Raw genomic sequence first — 10902 nt, forward strand, 5'->3', positions numbered from 1 at the left:
TATATATATATATATATATATATATATATATATATATATATATATATATATATATATATATAACTTACAACCCTAATTCCCAAATCTCAAATACGACTTACTAATTAGTAAACAGGGTTAGATATAGGGTTGTTAGCGAACAGAGCTTTCGACAAACTACTCGTGTTCGAGCTCGGTAAGCGTTCGTTTATGTTCGTTTATTAAGGTAAACGAACATTAACAAACAAAATTTAGAGCTTGGTTAATAAACGAACAGAGTCTGAACAGTGGTAAACTCGTTTGCTAAGTGTTCACGAACAAGCTCGTTTGTGTTCGTTTAGTAATGTTCGTGAACAAGCTTGTTTGTGTTCATTTAGTAGTGTTCGCGAACAAGCTCGTTTAGTGTTCGTTTAATAATGTTTGCAAACATGTTTATATATAGATAAAATTGTTTGTGAAGATGCGAATGCAGATTATTTATTATTCGCGATCAAATTGTGTTCATGAACATGTGCAGGTGTTTGGTTATTATTAAGTGTTCACGAATGTAAATGAACATGTTTGTGAACGTGTTCGCGAACGTTAACGAACACTAACGAACGCTTAACAAACGAACATGAACAGGATTTTCAAAAACCTTAACAAACGAACACGAACACGAACACTCCAAAATCCTTAACAAACGAACACGAACAGCCTCCGTTCGTTTATGTTCGTTCATTAACAGCCCTAGTTAGATATTACTAGTTACTATTGCTATTATGCTAAATTGTTAATAATTAGTATTACTAATTACTAGCAATAATTTTGCTAGTCGTTTAGTGTTTACAGTTTACTAGCAATGAGTAAAGTAGTAATACTAATGTAATATGTGCCTACTAGTAATTGATTGCAAGATTTATAGATTTGTAGTAATACTAGTAATTAGTAAACAATGCATTGTTGAATTTTGTATTACGAACTTTTACTTATTAAACTTGTGGTGTTAGATATTGTATTATGAAATATGAACTTATGATTTTGTCATTCATTATGAAATATAAACTTATGTATTTTTTGTAAATTTTTTACAGGTATACTTTAAAAGGCTTTAAAATTTAGGCCTTAAATAGGTTCAAGGCCTATTTAAATAGGCTCAAAGCCTATTTAGAATCTATTTTGAAGCCTTTTTAAAGGCCTATATGTTAAATAGGCTTTTAAAAAGGATTCAGGCCAGGCCAGGCCAACTGTAGGCTCAAGCTTGAGCCTAAAAAAAAGCCTACATACAGGCTCAGGCCCAGGCCCAGGCTTTAGATTTTCATAGCAGGTCCATGCCTAATTTTCTAAAGCCCGGCTCGGCCTAGCCTATTTTCACCTCTAATTCCAGTGCACATTGTTGTGGATGGCATGCGGCGAATTTTTTAAAGATGAGTTGATGAATGGTTGAGATGAAACCGCACGTTTCACCTGCGGCTTCTTTCTCACCTGAACCTCTTCACACACACACACACATATATAATGAAAAAAAATTGCAAGTCCGAGCCGATCGGATTAACTCGATTGAAATGGACAAGTTAACTCAGCCGTGTTAGGCCCTAGGCAAGCGCCTAACACGGTGTAGTTAAGCGGTGGATGGGCACCCCACACACACACACACACACACACACACACACACACAGATATATATATATATATATATATATATATATATATATATATATATAATCCTAATCATATGAGAACTATGCCTCCAAGTGAGAACGTGAGAACAAATCCAAACCATTGATCTGCAAGATCTGACGGATGAGAAATCAAGTAAAAAATGAGCGGGGTCATTTTCATAAATATTATAAACATTTAAAATGAGCGGGGTCATTTTCATAAATATTACAAAATTTTGTTTATTTCAACCGTTAGATCTACTAGATCAATGGTTTGAATTTGTCCTTACGTTCTCACCTAGGACATGGTTCTCACCTGATTAAGGACAGATATATATATATATATATATATATATATATATATATATATATATATATATATATATATATATGATTGCGTTCAAATGATAACGATGCGCCCATGAGAGAACTGAGAACGAATCGCAGCGCGCCACGTGTCCAGATGTAGTTGCACCTAAGGTTATAACTAGGTGCACTTAAGTGCATGAATGTTAACAAGGTAAATTACTTGCACTCGTAAGTGAAAATAGGTGCACAAGTGCATGTAAAATGTATTACAGGAACAAGTAAAATGTACACTAAGCATCAATACTAAGTGCACCTAACGTTATAGCTAGTTGCACCTAATGGTGTATTTAGTTGCACCTAGGTGCACGAATGTTAACAAGGTAAATTACTTGCACTTGTAAGTGAAAATAGGTGCACTCGTAAGTGATTTTTCTTGCACTTTTTACTTGCAAATTAAATGTGCACCAACTACTTGCACTTATAACACAATTACTTGCACCAAAGTTTGAGTTATTTACAAAAATACCACCGCGTTGGCTTTTTTTTTTAAATTACATCTGATTCGTTGATCTGGAAACGTGGACGGCTGTTGATTGTTCTTATTTCTCTCCTAGGCACCCATTCTCATTAGAGCGCGCCCCTATATGTATGTATGTATGTATGTATGTATTTATATGTATAAGGCTTGGGTTCCTGTGAGATCACCCTCCTATATGAGATCGTGAGATCAAATTAAGAACATCCATCCCAAAAAATAATGGTCATGATTTACGATTATTTTTCCTTTTAATTAATGACGAATTAATTAGCAGGGCTGGTATACTAATTAAGATAGAATTTTAAATTGTTTTAGAATTGATGTGTAATCTTTTCAATATTTGTAAGAGTTGTAATCATAGTAGGTGAAAGAACAAATTGTGCTTGCTATCTTGAATCTAAAAAGAGTGAAATAGCAACTGTAAAATCATAGAGAGAAGATCTAAGAAATTGGCTCCAAGAAGCCTTTCATATTGAATGTTGTAGAGAATAAGAGAAAAGGGAGTGCCCTTTTTTCTTGTCAGATCATGCTTCATCTTCTTTGGGTTGCCCGACTGCTTACACAATCGATGAAAAAGAGGTTCTAAATTTGCATTCTCTATGACAATTGTGATTATATATTGGGTGGTTGGAGATGCTCGGGTGGTAATTACAACAAATGATTCAGCTAGGCCTGCGGGTGTCAACAATTTAGTGCTTGGATAAAAAGGGATGAGGTGGTTGGGAGACCAACCGAGAAGTTGGCATTTTGCCAAGATTAAAAACCGTGCAAAGCTCCATCAATGCTCGAGCCCCTTGTTTGAAGTTGTGACCAAGTGGTTCAAAGTTTCGAGTTTAAGAACTTTTTAGTCTAGTGTTGTTTTATAAATTGTACTAATCACAATCATGCAATTGGAATAGTAATAGTGAATATATATACATACAAGTCCGGTCAGGTCAGTCTTATCACCACCGAAACTATAAGCTCGGGATAAGATCTCGACATAAGTCCTAAAAAGTAGGTAATTTTGACCGGTTAACACCGGTGAGGAGAAGCGTCCTCGATTACGATCAAAAGATCGAAAAAAAACAAGGTTCTCTAAACCAGCGAGGAGAAGTGCCCTCAGTTATGATCAGAAGATCGGAAAAAATAAAGGTCTCTAGAGCGATCAACCCAAGTAAAGGGCCTTGGGAGAAGCGTGCCCACTTATGATTGATAAGATCAAATAAAGGTCTCTAGACCGATCAACTCGAGTAAAGGGCCTTGGGAGAAGTTTGCCCACTTATGATCGATAAGATCAATTAAGGTCTCTAGACCGATCGGGCTGAGTAAAGGGCCTTGGGAGAAGCGTTTCCACTGATACTCGATAAGATCAATAAAGGTCCCTAGATCGTGAATAAATCCAATCCCTTGATTGGTAAAATTAGATCTCTATATCACATTTAATTTGATCTCCCAATTGTAACTAAAAATATGATCTCTAGATCGGTAAAATTAGATTTCTCAAACTATGTTAAATATCCGATCTCTAGATCGGTAAAATTCAATCTCTCAATTGTAATTAAAATTTAATCTCTTGATTGATAAGATTTGATCTAATTTCAAGATCACAGTTATTTTGATCTCTCGATCATGTTAAAAATCTAATCACTAGGCATTGAGAATTAATAATGATCATATTTGAATGTTGCATCAGTAGCTTTAGTTTTTTTTTTTTTTTTTAAAGATTATTCCCATATTTAGTTTGTTTTCATTTACCAAGCCTTTTAGGAGTTAGTGCCTTAGTGGCTTGATAGTGGGTTAGTGGCTATCTTTTATTTTTCAGTTTCATCTGTATTTAAGCAGTGTTTCAAAAGTTAATAAAATGCATCTTTTCTCTCTGAAACAACCAACAGATCTAACACGGAGGAGCTGATGTAGCTGCCTAAACAATTTAGACAACCCCTTATAATTCAAAAGATTGCACTCATGGTTGTACTCTTTTGCTCTTAGCTAAGTTTTTTTCCCCTGAGTTTTTCTTAGTCTAAGGTTTTTAACGAGGCAACTAGTGTAACTTGGGCCGATGGAGTGCGTAGGCTATGTGATCGAATTTTACAGCCTGCCCCTTTCCTCACTTAGTCGACGTCAAGGCATGGACTAGGGGGGCTCTTTGATGGGGAATATACCACGGGTATACCGCCCTATGTGTTCTGTGCATCTGCTCGGTATTGGGTCAATGTCAAGTGTTCTTTGAAAAATATTTTATTCCTGAAGGGTCAAGGCTTGCACCTATATAAAAGGGCCTAACCCGACAAGCAAAAGGGGGGTTATTCAGCATTCAAAACTCAATATAACATTCAAAGGCTTCTCTAAGCCAATATTTCCTTCTCTCATACATTTCCATATACATATTCTATACATACACAGAAGGTACATTGACTTAGGCGGGTATAAAGTGCATACAAATACAATACAAAAAAGGACTACCCAGAAGGAGTTTGTTCTATCATATCCAGTTTTTATTTCCTTGCTTTCCTCTGTATTTTTTGTTGTATTATAGAAACAAAGTTTTTTCCTACCGATCTCACAGTACTTAGGGCATCTTGCTCTTCACTTTCAGATCTCAACAACATAGAAATCAATTTCCTAATGAAATAGACTTTGGTAGTCGCCGTTGTCGATGACGATATGTCCTTAGCTCTATGTAATCCATTACTCCTTTGGTAATATGAATGTCGTAACAAATTTACAATACAGTTGTACTAATTACACATTTACAATTATAAAATTCATCGCACTAGAAATAACGAAATAAATAAATAAATACTTAATAAAAAATCTTTAAAAATATGTTATTACTATTATGCATGTCACCGCACTACTAATGATTATTTTAAAAGGAACCTTTTTTTATGTTATTAATTAATATTTAATAAAAATAAAAAAAATCGAAGTAGGAAATTACGTTGTTGTGTGCCTTCTTCTCAACTTAAAAAAATTAAAGTTGAAAAGAAGACATTTGTATTGCTTTCTTTTCAACTTTACCTAAAGAAGGTAGATCTGACAAAACGGTAATGAGACTTGTACTTTACACTTTTTTTTTTATTATCAAAACTCTCAATTCCGCACAAAATTGTCTCCCTCTTTTATCATTTACACAAAAAAGTCAAGCTCCCAGAAGAATGGGACCCCCATAAAGGTAAACGCTTCTAAAAGCATAAAAGAAATACTACAAGGAAAAAGTAACTTTACAAGAGTGAAGATTTATCTCTCCATAAAGAATATTTAATTTTCTTTTTAGAATCTTATCCCCTTGTTAATATTAAGCGTACTTACTTCAATAGTATTATTGTACCCCCAAGGCACGTTTGGTCGCAGAAAATATTTGAGAGGAAATAGAATTGAAATTTCATTAAAAAAATAAATTACCATGAATAATGAATATAAAGACTAAGATGCTTATGCATAATGATAATGATAGTAAAAGTAATAAGGGTAAAATTATCTAACGGTGTGATACTTTCTTTCCAACTTACATGGAAAACAAAATACCACCCCCTCAAGGAAAACTTTTTTCTCAAAATTAACCAAAATATTTTCCTATGGAAAAAATTTTCCATAACCAGACAGACATTTTCTCCACATTTAAAAAACATTTTTCTTGAAAAACTTTTTCATCCAACCAAACATGGTGATACAGGAGATTCTGCTAGCTTGTTATCTTCAACTCATTCTATCTTTAGAAATTAGGATTAATCTCATCTATGCTCTTAAACTTTTGTTGTTTGGATAGCTGGGACTTTATCTTCTATGTATATATTCTATAATTATTATAGATCAAATACTCCGTATAAGACTCTGGATACAAAGGATAAGGTTTAATGGCCAACTTACTTTGTACAATAATTTTAGGGAAAATTATAATCTATACCCTTCTATGATATGTCAATTATCAATGCCACTCTTGAATTATTAGTGGTGTAAATATTGCCCCTCAATTTTCAAAACGGTACACATATTGCCTCTCCCGTACCATATGAGAAGGGCAATATATGTATTATTTTAAAAACTGAGGGACAACATTTACACTTGAGAGAGGCAATATATGTATCATTTTAAAAATTGAGAAGCAACATTTACACCACTAATAATTCAAGGGTGACATTGATAATTGATATATTATGGAGGGGCATAAATTACAATTTTCCCATAATTTGTACTTACTTTGTACAATAATTTTATTGGCCCATGGCCATTTGTATTTTATAAAGAAGAGCAAAATTGGAACCTTAGAATCTTGTTCCATTTCACATCCAATTATGGTCAAAGTTTACTTTGTCTCCACCTCAACAGAACTGCAGAACCCTGCCTGTGAACATTAGAATAAAAGTTTGGTGATCAAAATTTCAGAGTAGCATTTTCAATTGAAAATTTGTGTTTTGGTGAAAAAGAAAAAAAAAATACATGAAATCTTAGGATACAGCATTTTGAGTTTGAGAGGGCAAAGACACTGCTGCTGCTGAAGGATCTGGAGCTTGGGGTACATATAGGGCTTGTTGATGACCCTGTGAATGTAGTAGAGTTTGTGTGACTGGATTAGGGGGGTACAGAACTTGAAGCCCTAGAGGTCCATACATAGCTTGGTGAACTTCAAAGTGCTTCCGCTTAGACATGTGCTTTTTACCAGAAAGATGGCGGTCTAGAACTTCCTGTGTATCGCACTTGACATTACACAAATCACATACTAGAGGAATTACAACTTTAGGTTTGGGAGGTTCCCTTTCTGGTCTCGGTGTGTCAGACATTCTCATCCGCTTCCCACCATGACCACCTCGCATCTTACGCTTGGATCCACGCCTTTGATTACTGAATTGATTCACCCTGTGCGTCTTTGCTTCTGACTCAATTTTGGCCTCTACGGGTGCACTAGGGTTTTCCACTTCATCTTTTTGCTCTTTGCATCCCATTGCAGCTGCTTCATGCTGAACAGTTTCAGACGGTAAATTTTCTGAAAGGCCTGGCTTGCTCTCTTCAACCTGAATTTCAGTCTGCAAAGTTGGCACTGAATTTGAACCATCAGCAACTTTCTTGCCATCCAGGGATTCACTCAAATGTGTGTTGAAGTTTTTCAATGGCTCCAACTTTTTCATGTTCTTCTGATGCCGCTTCCCAAGCTTGTGTTGTTCAAGGACTTCCAGACTAGTGCAATCAACCTTGCATAATTCACACCTAGCAACTTTGGATTGCTGATTAGAAGCTGGATTTTTCTGTATAGACGCAGTTACCTGCAACAGCCCGTTAGAGTTGGGTTCCTTTCCATGGTTATTAGTGGAAGGTCCTGCCTCTTGTCTGCTGTAATGTGTGTTCTTGCCAACTGAAGCATCGATGTTGGAGGATGATAACAGCCTAGAACCACCTCTGCCCTGATTACGCCCCTTTCCACGTAAAGGTTTCCCCCGACCACCACCTCTCAATGGCTTGCCTCCCCTTTTACTGCCAAACTTGTGAGAAGACTGAGCAGCCTGCAGGTTGGAGACGAGATAGTTCCCAAGACAAAAAAACAATAAATGCAAAACGATGGAAGAACAAAATGGAGGAGTGAAAGGTTGTACACGCATTCTAGTTTGAAGAAAATGAAATACAGAGTACAACAATTATGATCTTCTTTGATCAGTTATCCCCACTTTACCCAAAGTCCCAAACACAAGCATCCTAGTACAATGGAAATGCTCCCAGAGATTCCAAAACACTTTCTGTATAATATGTTCTAGTCTCCATCATCTGTATCAACCCAATAACTCAACAGAAAAACAATCTAGTTGGACCCAAATCCAATCATAACCTAACCTGTTACCTATCCAGCATGTCAGAGCATCAACTTTCAAATACTAATAGATAGGTATAACTAGATGATCATGCCACTAACTAAAATTTGAAATAATGCATATATTTTATGGCAAAACAACAAAAGATTGATTATGGGAGCAACCCCTCCAAGTTGGTCAAGGTGTTGACTCCAGCAAGAACAGCCCATTCACCTTTTTTGTTTGAGTCGGTCAGTAATAGACAACCTAGGCTGGTATTTTGCAGGCTGAGGGTCACAATACTAAGACTAAGGCGGGATTTCTCAAATGCTTAACCTAGGCTGGTATTTTGCAGGCTAGGGTCACAATACTAAGACTAAGGCGGGATTTATCCAATGCTTAACCTAGGTTGGTCTTTTGCCCGCGAGGGTCACAATACTAAGACTAAGGCGGGATTTATCAAATGCTTAACCTAGGTTGGTCTTTTGCCCGCGAGGGTCACAATACTAAGACTAAGGCGGGATTTATCCAATGCTTAACCTAGGCTGGTCTTTTGCCCGCAAGGTTACAATACTAAGACTAAGACTAAGGCAGGATTTACCCAATGCTTAACCGCGAGGGTCACAATACTAAGATTAAGGCGGGATTTACCCTTGAGTAGTGGGTGTGGGTTCCTCATCATCCAAAAGAACAAAAGATTGATTTTGATTGATAAATGAGCGAATGGATAAACATCATCAGGGTATCAAAATTCACTAAAAGATAAAAACTTTAGGGTAAATTGTTAACGAAAACCTACCGGAGGATGAGGATGAGGAGGAGGCAACCCATAAGGTCGCGGAGCGGGTACCGAAGGCAAACCCGGACCACCAACGACGGGCCCATAGGCATCGAGCTGTGGATACCATCGATGCCCCTGCTGCAACCCCGACGTGAGATAGGTCGGCGCAGAGATATCCCCACTTCCCTGTTGTGGCAGCGGGTGATACACATTCTCCTGAGCCAAGTCGCCGGGAGGTGCACCCGGCGGATGAATCGGCCGTGGGTGATGATTGGGAGTGTAAGCATAGCCGTTTGGGTATTGTTGGTAATAATAGGAGTCGTAGTAATAGGATTGATGATGATGATGAGGAGGAGGAGGAGGAGGAGGAGGATTGTAGGCTGATGGATCATATGATTGCGATTGCGATTGCCAAGATTGGTAATCATGTCCTTGTTGATGTTGAGACGAGAGATCCATTTTTGGGGATTTCTTCTTCTTCTTAGCTCTACGCAGTTGATTGGACTTGGAGATCACTCATCTTCTTCTTCACTGGGTTTTGGAAAGTCTTACAATCATGTATCGCACCTATGGGCTATGGCGTTTGGTTCTTCATTTCTTTCCAATCTTGTCTTATTCATTTTAGACCTAATATTTCCCCCATGTGTAAGTGCATTAAGTTTAGGGATAAACAACAAATAAGCCACATACTATTTGGAAATAAGTAATTAGGGCATCGAACTCAAATAAGTTACTGAACTCGGAAAAAAACAAAACAATTAAGCCACTAAAACTAAAAAAAAAAAAAAAGAAAAAAAAAGAGCAATTAACTCATTTTTAAAATTTCCGGTGACAATTTCTGACACCGGCGACTATTTCCGACCTTCGGCAACCATTTCCGGCAAGGGCGACCAGAACCCCATTTCTGGTCGCCCTAGCCGGAGAAGGCGACCAAAAACTGGCCGCCTTATCCTTGGAGAAGGCGACCAGTTTTTTGGTTGCCTTTCGGCGAGGCGAGGGCGACCAGAAAAGGTCGCCCTTGCCGAAAATGGCAACTGGCGATGACTCGGTCGTCACCGGAAATTGTCACCAGAGGTTGGAAATAGTCACCGATGTTGAAAATTTTAAAAATGGGTTAATTGCTCTTTTTTCTGGTTTTAATGGCTTAATTGTTTTGTTTTTCCGAATTCAGTGGCTTATTTGAGGGTTATTCGAGTTGCACATTGTGAAGGCAAGTAAATGTGCACTCATAGATACAAAAAAATGCACTCAAAAGGCTTTAAAAAAATGTGTACTCGAAGTAATAAATAAATGACATTGATTTTTTTATAGCTTTTTTGAGTAATTTCTCTTTTGAATTGATATAGCTTAGGATAAGGTGCACTTGAAGGCACAAAATGGTGCACTTGAAAGCTAAAAATGTGCCCTCGAGCCTAAAACTAAGAGACATTTACTATTTTTTTTAAAGACTTTCTCTTCTAAATTGATTTATTAACATGTTGTTGCGGTAATGCGATGTTTTCCTCGGAAATCAATGTTACTCTGGTTGTTGCTCTGTAGTTGCGCACACGATTCCTTCACGCCTGAAGTCGTCGTCTTCTTCTTCTTACTTTTTTTGCCCCTCAGAAGAGGGAAACTTGGTAATTAAGTTGAACTCATACAAGTATGGCACCGCCTGATCTCGTCTTAATCAGTGGCTGAGATAAAAAAAAAAAAAAAATACCTTAGATCTAAGGGTTGTTATTTGTGCGCATTTTTGACCTAAAAACAACTTTGCATTTGTATATACATACATACATACATATATACATATGTGTGTGTGTGTGTACATATATATATGTGTGTATATATATATATATATATATATATATATATATATATATATATATATATATATATATATATATATATATA

General features: G+C 36.7%; 1 protein-coding gene across 1 annotated transcript; it reads right to left on the reverse strand.

Annotated features, from left to right (window-relative positions):
* Positions 1-6772: 6772 nt before the first annotated feature.
* LOC116003490 (zinc finger protein 385D-like) lies at positions 6773-9608 on the reverse strand. The gene is made up of 2 exons (XM_031243380.1): positions 9028-9608; positions 6773-7946 (listed from the first exon to the last, which is right to left on the reverse strand). Exons 1-2 carry the CDS (start codon positions 9466-9468, stop codon positions 6897-6899), a joined length of 1491 nt encoding a protein of 496 aa, XP_031099240.1. The 5' UTR covers positions 9469-9608; the 3' UTR covers positions 6773-6896.
* Between the last annotated feature and the right edge of the window lie 1294 nt (positions 9609-10902).

Source organism: Ipomoea triloba, chromosome 14, assembly GCF_003576645.1.
Source record: "Ipomoea triloba cultivar NCNSP0323 chromosome 14, ASM357664v1".
Lineage (NCBI taxonomy): Eukaryota > Viridiplantae > Streptophyta > Magnoliopsida > Solanales > Convolvulaceae > Ipomoea > Ipomoea triloba.